Consider the following 15359-nt stretch of genomic DNA (forward strand, 5'->3'; position numbering starts at 1 on the left):
AGGCTACTACTAGAGAGCTTTGCTGAAAGTAAGGCAATTAATAAAAACCCTTTCCGGTGTGAGGGCTTTTACTGGATTGGGTAGTTTGTAGATTTGGGGATGGTTTTTCTTTTTTCTCACTCAAAATAAGTAGTTAAAAAAATAAAAGCTATACTTAACAGTATACATCATCAATCTTCCCCCACCCCACCCTTCCACTTTGGTAAATACTATATGGTTTTTTTTTTTGTGTGTGTGTGTGTAGCTTTTTTTCTTCTTTATTCAGTAGCTTCCTCTTCCCCTTCTTGTCTAAAATGCAGCATACTCTATATGCTGTTTCATTGTTGAAAAAAAAATAAAACCTGCCAGGCATGGCGGCATGCTACTTTAATTCCACCACTCAAGAGGCAGAAGAGAGAGAATCTCTGAGTTTGAGGTCAGTCTGATCCACAGGCAAATTCCAGGACAAAAAGAAAAACAAAAGAAAAAAAGATCTAGTAAAATGTTTGGTAATTTTGCATATCAACACCTAGAGGTTTTATCTCCCTGCCCCAAACTGCAGATTATTCCATCATATAGCTATATCACAATTTACTTCAACATCCTTTACAGACGGGCCCCTTCCCTATACTCTAAACAAAATTAGTACATATTCAAACTTTAAGAAACAAAGTAGTTTGTATATGAAGCAGAAATTTTATTCATAAACAGAGAAACTCAGAATACTTCTAGGAATGATTGTGTGTGTAATGCATTTAGAACCATCCACAGGGAGCTTTGACGCCTATACAACATGACTTTCTCCATGAGCAGAAGAATTAGGTTTTGAACATCAATATAGCAGGGGCATACCGAATGATTTTTGGAGAATAAATGCAGTATTCCCAAGGAAATAAAAAAGAGCAGACTGTAGTCACTGTAGGAAAAGTCGGGCTTCTTTCACCAGTGTTCTATCGGGTGGGATGGAGCGATGTATGAGAAGAGTAGAGCTCCTAATCTTTTTAGTGATTAGCTCCCAAAATGATATTACTTGAGCTTCAGAGTTATTTATGGGAGTCAATGACAGACCCCCGTGAGTCACAGAAAACCAGGATAAAGAGAAGAAGTAACTTAAAGTATTACTACCCCCAGCATCTCTTCTGTTTTCCCAGGCTGCCCCTGCCACTGCAACTCCAGGGATGAACTTGATTTCCTTTTGTGGAAGGGAGGGCCAGACATGGGATCTGCTGATGGCCCTGTGCTTTGTAGTGCGTGAGCAAGGGCTCTCCTAGTCACCCTCTGTTTAGCTTGGGATTGTCCCGCTGCTCCTCAGTGTTACCCAACTTTCAGTCTGGTATTTGCAGTATCATTTCTATTTGGTCAAGAAAAAAAGTCATCTACCAGGAATGGGCATATCAGGGCTGTGGATTCTTCTCTAGTCTGCTAGTCAAGGGCGGGGTGATGCTGACCTGGCATCAAGGCTGCATCAAACCCAGAAACTGCACGTGAGGGCCCCAAATTATGAACCTCACGCATTTTCTTATATGCTTTCTTAGCCCTTGCTTCTTAATCAAAAATGCCTAAGAAGAGCCTGGAATGGGAAGGTTAAAGAGTAGCCCCATTTTGGGGGAGGAAGATATTTACTTCAGGAAGTAGAGACAATTAGAAGTCTGTGGGAGATACAGAATGAGGAAGGGAAGTTGCCTTTCTTCTTTTATCACTGCACCTTGATTAGAAGTCAGTCTGTAAGGGTAACCATAAGAAAATGACAGAGTAATATTCAAGTGAAATTGGAAAAAGGATGTTTTAAATTTTAAAAAAATAAAGATTCAGATATTCTGTGCCAGATAGGTTTCCACGGCCAATACAAGTAATGATATTTAACCAAGGTACCCCAAAATCATTGGCATAGAGAAACTACATCCTGTTTGGGCTTTGGGGGCACACAGTACTAGTTTCTAGTCATTGGTAAAGATGGCTCCTGTGTCCTCTCTCTTCTGTCTTCTGTCCTGTACATTGCGTAGACATCTGCTGTGCTAAAGGCCTACCTTTGGTCTTTGACTTTGCTAGCCACTCGACCTATCTTTTCTTTTTCTTTGCTTTTGAGATAGGGTTTCACTATGCAATAGTGACCTGGAATTTGCTATATAGACCAGGTCGGTATGGAACTCACATAGACCCACCTGCTTCTGTCTTGTGAGTGCTGGGATTAAATGTGTGTGCGATCATGTCTGGCATTCAAGCTAGCTTTTATTTTAGTTACCAAAACTTTTTGAGTTTAGTTCATATTTGCTGCCTGAAATTTGGTAATACCTACCAGCTAATCCATTTTGGCCTCCATTGCCTCCCACAACAGCTTGTAGAAAAGGCAGTCTAAGTTATTCCTCACAGCAAGCAAGATGTTTTTTCTGTCCTCTTGCTCAGTGACCCCAGTGCTGTCCTTGACATAGCTGTGTGTGTATTATTACTTGGATCCTCTCTGACCATGACAGCTTCAGTTTTCATTTTGTCTGACTGCTCATTCTTGAGTTCTTCACTGTTGATTTTCATCTCTGCACGTCTCCTCTCTGCTACTTCCTCTTCTAAGCTACTCCATTCTTCTCCTTTCTCCTCAAGAAGCTTACTTACTGGTGTGGCTTCACTTTATCTCTTCTGGAACAACTCAAATTCTCTTTTGCACTAACTGATACCCTGAGGTTAAGCTCATATTTATAATATTCTCAGGGATATAAGTCTAACTCAACCTACTGAACACTATTGTGCCACAGAGAGATGGCTCCTCTGTTTGTGATTATCAGGATCTTAATAATTTAAGTTCAATAAGTAAACTTTTATGATTCTTAGTGCAATGTTGAGCCAACCATTAATCGAACATTTTTGTGAATTCTGATAACTCTCTTTTATATATTAATCAACATTTTTATTTTCTTTTTAGAGACATGGTCTTACTATGTATCCCTGACTGGTCTGGAAATAACCAAGTAGAACAGGCTAACCTCAAACTGACAGTGATCATCTTGCTTCTGCCCCTTGGAGTGCTGAAATTTAGAGGCACAGGGATCTACATCCATAGTTAACTTTTTTTTTGAGACAGGGATTCTCTGTGTAGCCCTGGCTGTCTTGGAAGTCACTATGTAGACCAGGCTGGTCTCAAGATTCACCTGACTTTCTCTTCCTCCTAAGTGCTGGGGTCAAACGCATGTGCCGCTATCACCCAGTGTTGAGTCCTTAAATCCAGACATGATCTAATCAAGCCCTTAGCTAATTCTCCCACTCTTATTTCTCGTTTTTTTTTCTTTTTTACTCATGGCTTCCGTTAGTCGAAATAGAAAGGTCTACAATTCTTGTGCAGCTGTATTCTGCTCTCTCAGCTGAGTGTTTTCGCATTTACTGCTCCTTTGTGGAACATCCTTACCTGGGACTGGAATCAGGCTGTGAACCCAGAGGGAAGTGACAAAGTGGGGTTCCTTGTCACAGAAGCAGGAAATGCTATCTTCTGTTAAAGGGATCAGTGCGAAGCCTTTCCCCTTTTCCTGTGTGTGTCTTCGGTTTACACACACAGTCTACTGTCCCACTGCACTTTGCCTACAGAACACAAGCTCACAGGTAACATGATTATATTCCAAGATAGTGAGAAGAGAGCACTTCTGTCAACACAGGGCAGGATCATGGGCCATGAAATCAGCCTGCTTGATCTTTCTGAGCCTTTCTTAATCCTGCCCACCTTTCAGAAGGAAAGGCAAGGCTTTGCTAGCTAACCAGATTTTAAAGCTTCTACACTCTGGGCCTGTCTCTGCCTTCCTAGATGGTCAAAGCTTTCCTCTCCAAGGCTCCTCTGAAAACACTTTCTGTCTCCCATTAGTTTCTGAAAGCAGGGAACCCATCTTCCTGCATCATGGAAGCTACCACAAGAGCCACAGACAATTATTGCTAAATAAATGTTTGCTGAAATCAATTAAAGAGAGCAATGCTCATTTTGAAGTCATGTGCAGAATGTCCACGAGGCACCTTTCTTTCATTTTTCAGATCAAGAATCACTGTTAATGCAAAAGTCCAAAGTGTCTAATTGCTTGGCAGCGAGCCCCTTTCCCCCTTTCAGTTGCTACATGGACTCATATTGATCTTCTAAGAACACTCATATTAGAATTATGATTGGATTATGGTAATGCATATAATTTGTGGTTTCAAGAAGATATGATTTCACTGGTTTACTCAAATACTTAGATATAAGCTTATATTTCCAACTTTTAGAAAAGCTCTTTTGATTAAAAAAGGAAGGCTTCTGAAAAATACTTTCCATACATTTTAGTTAAAATGATAATTTATTTCCTGGTAATGCCTTTCATAAGGACCCTGGGAAATTCTGTCACCAGACAAATCAAGATCTCTTTGGAGCCGCTTGGAGAAAGAAGTTGCCCCAGTCAGTAAAAAGCTTCAACTTCCCACACTGACTGAATACTCCCTTATCTTAAGAGCTGTTACCCAGTTCACACCTTCCCACACATATCCATCTTTTCATATATTTTGAGCTCAAAACTGAGAAAGCTCATTTGTGCTTGGGGATAAGTTGCTTTAAAAAAAACATAATAAAGTGGAATAAATTTTAACAGCAAAACATTAATTAAAAGAACGCACCACAGAGACTTCATCACTAAGAAAGCCAGTAACTTTACTGAATTGTCTGCAAAATACAAATTATACCTTATTTCCAGCAGGAGAAACTTTTGAAAATTCCCCACTTTAATTCACTACAGACAGCTGAATTTAAGTCCCTTGAGATACACAGATGTGGTTGAACTCGGTATAACATCTTGTCATCTAGTGGCGACAAAGTCCAGCTTATGCCGCTGTGAGCCTCTATTTGGATACTTGTTGCAAATGCTTGTATGCCCTCACTTACAAGCCATTGTAATTACTCTCGTTGAATGGAAACAAGTCCTCAGAAAAGGAAAAAGAAAGAAACTGATACAGCAAACCATCTGAAGCAATCCAAGTCCTGTGCCTACCGTGACCCGGGTCTGTCTGCTCCGAGTCGGCTGCTGCATGCAAACCACAGCAGGATCTATCCCTTAGCCAACCTCCTTGGATTAAACTGAGGTATGAATCAATTTGAGGTATGAACAGAGAAGGCAAAATGCAATACCCGATTATGAAAATAACCAAAATGGACAAATTTCATGGCGAAGATATGTGGCTTGGATCGCTCCACATCTTTGGTTAAAACATAGTGAGAAAAGCCTTTAATTACATCTGTAGTCTGGAGCATTCTAACAAACACCAGTAGTCAAGCAATCTTCAAAGATCTGTAGTGGCAGGAAATTAACGCCATACAAGTGACGACACCAGAGCAGATGGCACAAATGAGAACAGATGAAGTGTGCCATGCTTAGGCAACAGCCTTTATTAAGGTTCAAGTGGCTTCTTCTTCAAAAAAAAATTTTTTTTAAAAAAAAAAAGAAATACAAAGCATTTACTCTCTGGGGAGAAAACAAGCGAAGGGGATCGAGGGAGCAAATGGTATCTCTAAGATAAAGGGTATGTATGTCAAAAAACAGAGGTGAGAGAGGGCAGACATGCTTTTCAAAAGTGTATTGGGATTTGTTTTGCAATTCTCACTTTAATTAACCTTTAAATGATCTAAAGATGACAGGCATTTTTATATTCATCATTACAAAACGTTAAACTCCACCTTTGGGAAAAAATAAGCCATTTTACTAAAAAACACAATTTTAAAAAAGGTTGAAACAAACAGCCTCCACACGTCAGTGCGAACAGTCTACAGGTGCGCAGTTCGCATGCGCTGCGCCACCGCTACCGGTTTTCAGCTTACTATTACCAAAATTCTTTTCAAATAGGATTAGGTATAACAATACTTGCAGCCATGTAAAATGCCACTTACAGTTCTCCTACTTGCAAGGATGAATGTTGTCTAAAATGCCACTCTAGGCCAGGTAATGTAAAATAATAGACCCTCAGAGCTCTGCCCCGGACTCCTGGATACAAAGGACTTTCTGTGATTAAAAACCATACTTGGTTTTCCAATACAGCAAGCGGTGAGTTACAGAAGAGCAGGAGGGTAAAGGCAGACAGGGGTGACTGTTCAGAGAATGTTACCGGTCACAATAAAGATTGTGCTTCTCATAAAATCATCTTTAAGAATCCTTAGATTATCCCTTCGCTATCTGCTACTGCTTTGAATTCAGTAGTGGGAAGTAGGTGACTGGAGTCTGTTTTCAAGTGAGTCTGTTCTTGAGTTTGTAAAAACCTATTGTCAGAGCTGCTATAAATAGCAGATGCCCCTGCTGGTGCATTAGCTTACTCTATCTTTAGCATTAGAAACTCAAGTTTGCTTTGTTGCGGAGGCAAATGGCAGGTAAAAATTTAATATGGCTATTTCTTCATATTTTTATATGACCCTTTCCCACCCACTGGCAAGATTCTATTGATACTGATAAACAAATGCATTTTGAAATGACAGAGAACATTTGTGATATGCTTGCATATTTAATACATATTAAGTTATAAACATGAATCGTCAGGATGGAATCAAGTCTAGAGTGAAATAATGGACTGATTTTCTTTTTCACTTCAACTGCATGTTTGTGTACATACGCGAACATGCAAACAGGTGTATATATAGATAACGGTATTTGTAGGGGTTAATTTCCTGTTTTTCTTCTGCATAAATACTAGTCTTCATGTTCCATGGATACCTTTAGTAGTGGGATATATATGAAATGATTGATATCTTTATTTTGTTTTTAATATATAAAACATTAGTACAAGGCAGGCTAGCATCCTATATAGATACAACCAAAGGTGCATCGTGGTCTAATTATGGATTGCAGATCAAGTTAAGAAAAATATAGCCTCGTTAAAGGTCTTTTGGCTTCTGCCACCCAGCGGCAGCCTTTTACAGTGAGAAACACATAGGAACTATGCAGGTAAAAGGAAACAAAAAACTGGATAAACATGTCCTACACATGATCTAGCAGACTGAGATCACCGTATTCTTGGCTCCTCATGTCAGTACTGGTGACTGGATATGAACTGACTCGTCTGCCCATCCCAGAGAAGGAAACCATTTCCTAGCCTGAAATATCACTTCAACACTATATACTGATTCTTTATGGCCCTCACTTTTAAAGGGTCTGAAAATTAATCCCTTACATATGAATATTAGACAAGATTTAAATTATTTAAAATAAAAAAGGGACATAGAGAAAGTATTTTTTTAAAATGGGATTTCTTGAAATGGCTATTAAATCTCTTTATTGCAGGAAAAATAGATGACATACATGCTTTATGCAGAAGTGACATTGGGGGTCCTGCACAACAGGTTGTCCAACAGTCCTACACTGCTGACAAGATTGTTACGAGTCAGTTAAAATCATGAGGGTGGACGACAAGCAACTGTTCCTCCACCGTTACGCTCCTTTCTAGCACCCACTCTTCCACATTTTTCTTCTACAGAGATCTGTAACTTATCCACCAAAAAAAAAAAAACCAAAAAGCAAAACAAAAACAAAAAAAAAGCCCTCACGTCTCTTATTCCTAGGGCCCAACTTGCAGGACATGTAACCCCACACAGCTTCTTACTCTGGGAATACGTCTAAGAAACATCAAATTCAAGGCTGAACATGAACTATGTAAATTTAGAATATGGGCAAGTTAGGATATGAACTTACTGAATTCCAAGATGCGTGGTGAAATGGAGAGATCTGAAAGGGGCCCTGCTTTTGATAAAATGCAAAGAAACAAAACAAGATAGTTTGAAAGAAACCAATTAGTATATACAATGGATGTCAGTTGACCCAATAATTTGTTGATGTTTTAAAAATGATTTAGGATGTTGCAATGTATTATGTTCTAACCCCACAGGTTATCCTTTTGACAGCTGACCTTGAACTTATAAAATGTATGCAGAGTAAAAGAAATCAGAAAGAAAATAGTTACTCAAGTGTGCAACTGCACAAATATACCCCCCTCCCGCTATTAAGAAAACAAAACTTCTGCCATTACCATAATATTATATATATTAGAAAGCTATACACAAGCATGTTAATTTCACAGATTTTTAAAAGATTCTTAATATTTTATATAATTAGAAATACACATTTCAAAAACAAAACTTCTACAAAGAGAAAACAGTTATCTTGGTTAGCAAAGCATGGAGTTCCTCATGGCTTAAGGTAGTGCTTTCTATACAAAAAGTCCTCTGTGGGTTTTTACAGGACTGTTTAAAATATTAGCGAAGCTATTGAGGGGAAAAAACACATTTTGGCTTAAGTAAACTACAAAAAGCCACAAATGCTTTGCAAACTCTTTCTTACCTTTTATATGAAAATAAGCAAAATGTAATGTACATATTTTTATATTTTTTTATTTAATAAGAGATGCAGACCCAGATTTATTTATTTAATTAAATACGTTAGCTCTCAAACGCCACACTTTTTTTGTTTTTATTATTTTTTTTCTGTTTTTGCTTTTTTTTCTTTTCTTTTCTTTTAAAGTAGGTATGGTCCTCTTTGAATGGTTTCTGATCCTTTTGAATGAGTGCCATACGCCAATGATTTGCCTGCAGGTTTGTGAGCGTGCTCGGGACATTAGGTGACCGGGCATGTTCCTAACATTTACCAATGGCCACCCCTTTCCGGGTCTGTCCAAACTTCTATACATTTTTCTATATGTTGCATAACAGCTGCTCTCTTTCAGTAAAGATCTGCCGCTTTTGGCAAATGTTTCCTTTTGTCTATTTACATGTAAATAACGTTGAACCTGCAACATGACACTATCTATTGTAACATACATTTTGCAAAGGAGCACAACAGTGAAGAGAAGTTAGCCTTAAAATCTATTTTGTACAAGTGTTCTGTTGTACAACTCGAGTGCTAAGCTTATCTCAGCATTTCTGTTTATCTTTATACTGTATCACTGAGGCAATTTAAAAGTACTTTTACAAAACAGAGTACCTGACGGTTTTTTTTTTCCACACACGGCACATATAATGCATATCGACCCCCCTTCCCCATTAAGGTATAGCACACACACACACACTGCAAGAAAAAAAAACTATTAAGTAATAATGTGATCATGTTGCCCATCCTTCAGAGAGTCGCATGCGCTTGACTGAGGGACTTTCCCTTTCGTCCGGCGAAGGTCTGGTGAGTCCAATGGGGGAGTGGAATTCGTTCCGGTGATCCTCTCGGTCGCTCCCATCGTAGGAACTGCTACAGCTGCTCAAGCTATCAACAGGAGACCTCCCCGCCTCGTGGCGCGTGTGTTGTGGGTATCTCGAAGGGGTGGTGGTACGGTCTCTAGGAGGAGAAACAGGTTCTGACTTGATGTTGAGGCTTTGAGTAGAAGGCAGGGAGAGATTTGAACTCTGAGATAAATGAGTGCTAGTGCAAGCTCTGTAGGAGGAAAGGAAACCCAGTTACAGATGGAGGAGGCCTGCAGGCCCCAGGAACTCACATTACAAACATATCAGCGTAACGACTTGCATAGACTCTAGTGCACGCCCAGAGAGAAGCGCATCTCAGCACCGAGGGGTGTCGCTGCCTAGTGAGGTTGGTTGAGAATGCCTCTGCCTGGTGGGAAACGCTCTACTGAACAGGCCCAGGATTCCTGGATGATCTATAGGCCCCAAAAGACTCCAAAACCATATTGATTACCTTTTCATAAAGGTTTAAGACATGATACAAAAGTCATTCTATGTTCACGGAATTTTCCCTGTATGGTTCCAATCTTTCATTTTCTAAACCTTGGGGAATGATGTTTGGATTTGGGCCAGCCTCTCTTGGTTTACTAATTCCCTGCACTGAAAATTATTTTAAGCTTTCTCTCCTTTCATTTCATATGCCCATACAAGTAGAGTTAGTGAATAAGGAGAAGTGAACAGTTTGAATTTCAAATGAACAGAACATTTCAAGTGTAATAATATATATATATATATAACCGATGTAAAGCTTGTGAGGGGAAAGAGGGGAAGAGGACTGAACAGTGTCTGCAGAAAATTTAAATATCGATTTAAAAATATCTCACTAAAACTGATGCATAACTGAACATTATCTTCTGTAGGTGTGTGGGGTGAAAGCCTTATCTGCAGTTCCTGATTCTGCTAGCCATACTCTGGCTAAGCAGTAGTGATGACAGGGGACTTAGGACCACAGTCCTCTTAAATAGAGTTATAAATTAACTCATATTATTTGGTGAATCTAGTGATTCCTAAGAAAATGACGTGGCAAAGAACGAGGGAGTATTCTATTACTATACTTCTTTTTTTATTTTATTTTTATTTTTATTTTTTTTGGATCTGTAGCTATTACTATACTTCTAATCCTCACTGATTTCAAGAGTGTGTTCTGGGAGACTTTAGACACGATATTCTGGAGAGAGAGACACATTAAGTCTTTAAGTGTAGCTTGGCAATCAGTGACTTTGAGCAGGGCAAACTGTGGTCATCTTGCATCAACTTTAAGACATTTTTGTTGTTGTTCCTGTATTCTGATTGCATTGACATCCACCGCCAGAGCCTAGCTGACCCAACTACACTGTCAAGAAAGTACAGGAGTCGCTTCAACTGAGGGATTCTCACAGAAAATAATCATCTGTACAGACACACGAATTTAACCACAAGTTAGCCTACCTATTCATGTGTGTGAGCTTGCTGCTTCCTAATGGGGAGAACTACATGTGCCTTTCTAAGCAGGGAAACAATATGAGTATATTTCAGAGAAAACTGGACTAACTTGGGGCTGGGCTTTTGGGAGATGTGGTAGAGGAGTAGGGTGCACAGAGATATAAAATTAGTCGGGAATGAGTTTATCTTTGAGTAATGTTTTATACAAAAGCACCACCTACTGGCAAGGAATTACTTTCCTTTTATTAATAGATGAACTAACATGGAGGACAATATAAAGGGAATTCTTTGCTGTTTTAATGAGCCCTTCATTCTTTGGCAGTCTGAGCACGCAGACAATCCCAGTGCACACAGGTTTTATCTCTGTTTATTTGTGCAACTATTTTACCTGAAACTTGTTATTTTAGTTTATTTAGTTCTCTAATTTCCTAAGACATTTAGTTATTTTAAATCATGAATATATTGAGGTAGGGGCAGGAAAACACCTGAATTTCAAAGGCACCATAATGGTGGATTATTTTGTACTGGTTCGAAGTTACTTAATGATTCATTTTGATGTTCGAGGAAATCCTCTTTTGATTTCTGGAAGAAAGAGTTTTTCTGGCTCTGGGTAAGAAAAATCTTTTCACTAACATTTAATTAAATGCTTCTGCTGTGAATCATACAAGTGCTTAATAAGGAATGTCAATTAGGAGCCTGGAAATGACACAGCACATCAATAGATACCTTTCTTCACTCATTGACATTTAACTTGCTTTTCTCTAAGCATAGTAGTTTGGGAAATTTCTAAAAAAAATTTGGTAAGCTGGTCACATAGTTTATATATATATATATATGTATACATATATATGTGTATATATATATAAATTAAGAGAAGTATGAGCAAAATGATGTTTTCTAATGACATCTGCAAGCTGAACTACCCTTTTATTTGCTTCAGTTTCCATTATCAATGGCTGTGTGGACATCTAGCTGCATCTTGCAGGTAAAGCAACTTTTGGCAATTCTTTTCTTTAACTAGAACCATTTATCCGGTAGTGGGATTTCATTTGCCACTAAACATATATACAAGTTTATTCTGAGCTGTGTCATTGTGAGGACTAAATCTACAGTAAAGAGATATCAATGGTCTCTTCATCTCCACATCATTTCCCTGTAGTGCAGGATGCAGCATAGAGTGGCTAACCTCTGCTGTCAAAGAAGTACTTTCTCAACAAGAAAACGCCGTGTATATAGACTAGTCTTTTCTTGAGAGCAAAATATAGCCATAGACAGCTGTGAGATGCTACAGGTGTAAGAGGGGTGGGCGGGGGCCAGGTGTGTAGGGTACCTTGCGAGGTCCTCTGCACTAGTTCTGATTTTAAGCAAAGCAAACTTCCCTTCCTCCAAATCATTCAGAAATAAAATATGGATTTTTTCGTAAGTTCATCTCACTCTACCACCTAGAGAAAATTAGGTTTACCTAATACATTTATCTTTTCCCCTTCTCCATGAGACAGTCTCATTGGAGGCTGGCCTCAAATTTCTAGTCCTCCTGTCTCGGTCTCCTAGGTGCTGGGACTATCGGTGTGCACATCAGACTCAGCTGAGCCTAGTTGTTTTTAAAGATTGATTTATTTTTATTTATGTGTGTATGTGTATGTCTCTGTGTGAGTCTGTGCATATGTGTGCAGGTATGGAGAAGCCAGAGGAGGATGTTGGATATGTCTGGAGCTAGACTTACAGGTAGCTGTAAATCACCTGCCATGGGTGTCCTGGGTCTTCTGCAAGACCAGTAAAAGCTGTCAGCTCCCAAACTACCATCTCTCCAGTCCCCGAGCCTCAGTTTTTCATTTTCTTTGCTTTTTTCTCTTTCTCTTTTTTTTTTTTGGGTGGGGGGAGCTGGGTTTCACTATGTAGCCCTGATTGACAGGGACTTACTATGTAGACCAGACTAAGACTAGAACCACACGGCCATAAAGCCTAACTTTTAAAAGTAATCTCTATCCACTCTCCCTTTCTCCCTCTCTCAGTATATATTGAGTATTCTCATAACAAAGACATTGAGTGGACCGACTTCCAGAAAACAGGCTGTCATTTTCTAGACAGCAATCAAAAGAGTACCTAAAAGTCAAGGGTCGGGCTCTAAAGTGGTGAATCCCCTCACCAGGAATGTCTCTTCCTACATAAAATTGGTGCATGCTTTTTGTCTAACTTCATTATATAAAAGAGATACTACTCAGTTTCTCAAGCCTAGCCTTGTGGACAATGCTGTAAAGGACAAAGCAGACATTTTTGTTTTCGTGGACAAATAGGGAGAGTTCTATTATACTTGGCAATTTTGTCAGAGAATTACAATAGCCATTTTAGGATTCACTTTGTTGCAGCTAAAATCTGTTCCATTCTTTGCTTTAAATCCAGTACCTACCTAAAAAGTGAGCCCTGAGCACAAATCTGTGAGACCCTTTCATTTGAAAACATCGTTTTTTTAGTTGTTTCATTTGCTAAGGCTGTGGTTTTCAACTTCCTGCTGCTGACTCTTTACTACAGTTCCTCATGATGTGCTGACCCCCAACCATAAAATATTTTTGTTGTTATTCCATAATTGCAATTTTGCTCCTGTTATGAATCATAATATAACTATCTAATATACAGGATGTCTGACACATGACCCCACAAAGGAGTTTTGACCCACAGGTTGAGAGTCGGTGCTCTAACAAATTATATACCTTATTTTACATAAGCAATATAAGTTGGGGTTTTCTACAAGACAGTGTGTAAGAGTGAGTCAGCTTATCTGAGGATAGCTTATGAATAACTACTATGAAATAGGATGAGCGAGAAGGTATATGGTGATGGAGGAGGAGGAGAGAGGCGGGGGGTGGTGCTGACTAGAAAGTTGTAATGATTGGTTGTTCTCCCAGTTTGAGGTAGAAGGGCAGCAATTAAGGGCAACTAACTGTACCTCATAGACAAAATTCAAATTATGCACAAGAAGACTTAGTTTTGAAAGAAAAGGGGGGATGGACCATTGGTTGCTGGAACTGAGTTTTCCTTTAGTCTGGGGTAACACTAGAATTATGTTTTCCTATGTAATAGGTTTTCCAATTCTGTGTATGGTCAAAGTAACAAATATGTGTATGCCCTCATAATTAATAATGATCTGGTATTATCCACAAGCAAAGAAAAGTGGCATTCAAATGAAATGACATGGCTTCAAACTGTATTCTGTACTTACTTACTCTGTGACTGTGGGTGCAAGTGCATCTACACCTTGGTTCTCTTTCCACCTGTGGGTCCCAGTAATCAAAGTCAGGTTGTCAAGGTTGTTAACGAGCCTTTGTGACAAGGACCTTTAACCACTGAGCCATCTGGCTGATCATTACAAGGCTTTTTGACATGAATAATATATTGTGTGTGGGGGGTTGAATTTGGTGCCATGATGGATGACTTTTGTGAAAACTCAGAAACGAATAGTTCCCCTTATTGAGAAGTAGGTCAGTGCAATGCTGTGCAGATATACGCAAAAGTGTCTGGATAGTATTCTGTACTTAGTGATGATTTCTAGAAAAAATCATTGTAATTAGAATCTGCTTGCATAATTAGCACTAAACAGAAAATTTAAATATCTGAAAAAGAACATTGTTGATCAACATTTCATACATCTTCAATGGCAGCGCTCTTTGAAGAAAGCACAGCTAATGCCATGGTAATTTGCTTTATTGTGCACATGGAAGGCTAGATTTCCAACGAGAGTGATTTCTCAGTGAAGTAGCCATAACAAAAGACTCTTGAATGGTGTATTAGAACCCTGACCTATGTTACATCAGTACCCATTGAATGATGTGTTAGAACTCTGACCTATGTTACATCAGTACCCATTGAGGGGTGTGTTAGAACTCTGGTCTATGTTACATCAGTACCCATTGAATGGTGTGTTAGAACTCTGGTCTATGTTACATCAGTACCCATTGAATGGTGTGTTAGAACTCCAACCTATGTTACATCAGTACCCATTGAGGGGTGTGTTAGAACTCTGGTCTATGTTACATCAGTACCCATTGAGGGGTGTGTTAGAACTCCAACCTATGTTACATCAGTACCCATTGAGGGGTGTGTTAGAACTCTGGTCTATGTTACATCAGTACCCATTGAGGGGTGTGTTAGAACTCTGGTCTATGTTACATCAGTACCCATTGAATGCTGTGTTAGAACTCCAACCTATGTTACATCAGTACCCATTGAGGGGTGTGTTAGAACTCTGCCCTATGTTACATCAGTACCCATTGAGGGGTGTGTTAGAACTCCAACCTATGTTACATCAGTACCCATTGAGGGGTGTGTTAGAACTCCAACCTATGTTACATCAGTACCCATTGAGGGGTGTGTTAGAACTCCAACCTATGTTACATCAGTACCCATTGAGGGGTGTGTTAGAACTCCAACCTATGTTACATCAGTACCCATTGAGGGGTGTGTTAGAACTCCAACCTATGTTACATCAGTACCCATTGAGGGGTGTGTTAGAACTCTGGTCTATGTTACATCAGTACCCATTGAATGGTGTGTTAGAACTCCAACCTATGTTACATCAGTACCCATTGAGGGGTGTGTTAGAACTCTGGTCTATGTTACATCAGTACCCATTGAGGGGTGTGTTAGAACTCTGGTCTATGTTACATCAGTACCCATTGAGGGGTGTGTTAGAACTCTGGTCTATGTTACATCAGTACCCAATGAGGGGTGTGTTAGAACTCTGGTCTATGTTACATCAGTACCC

At 39.3% G+C, this 15359-nt stretch overlaps 1 protein-coding gene and 1 long non-coding RNA gene across 27 annotated transcripts in view; one reads left to right on the forward strand and one right to left on the reverse strand.

The window, feature by feature from the left end:
• The window catches only part of LOC142852051 (uncharacterized), a 114004-nt gene that overhangs the window by 37745 nt on the left and 60900 nt on the right, over window positions 1-15359 (forward strand). The gene's annotated exons all lie outside the window — the stretch shown is intronic.
• Window positions 4607-15359, reverse strand: part of Mef2c (myocyte enhancer factor 2C) — a 169388-nt gene continuing 158635 nt past the window's right edge. For 14 of the 26 annotated variants that reach the window (XM_075976373.1, XM_075976383.1, XM_075976374.1 and 11 more), the window contains one exon: window positions 4607-9371. In XM_075976373.1, coding sequence (XP_075832488.1) covers window positions 9050-9371 — 322 coding nt within the window. In that variant the 3' untranslated portion in view covers window positions 4607-9049. The remainder of the gene's footprint in view (window positions 9372-15359) is intronic. The other 12 variants (XM_075976388.1, XM_075976399.1, XM_075976396.1 and 9 more) reach the window with 2 other exon arrangements.

Source organism: Microtus pennsylvanicus, chromosome 6 (assembly GCF_037038515.1).
Source record: "Microtus pennsylvanicus isolate mMicPen1 chromosome 6, mMicPen1.hap1, whole genome shotgun sequence".
Classification (NCBI taxonomy): Eukaryota; Metazoa; Chordata; class Mammalia; order Rodentia; family Cricetidae; genus Microtus; species Microtus pennsylvanicus.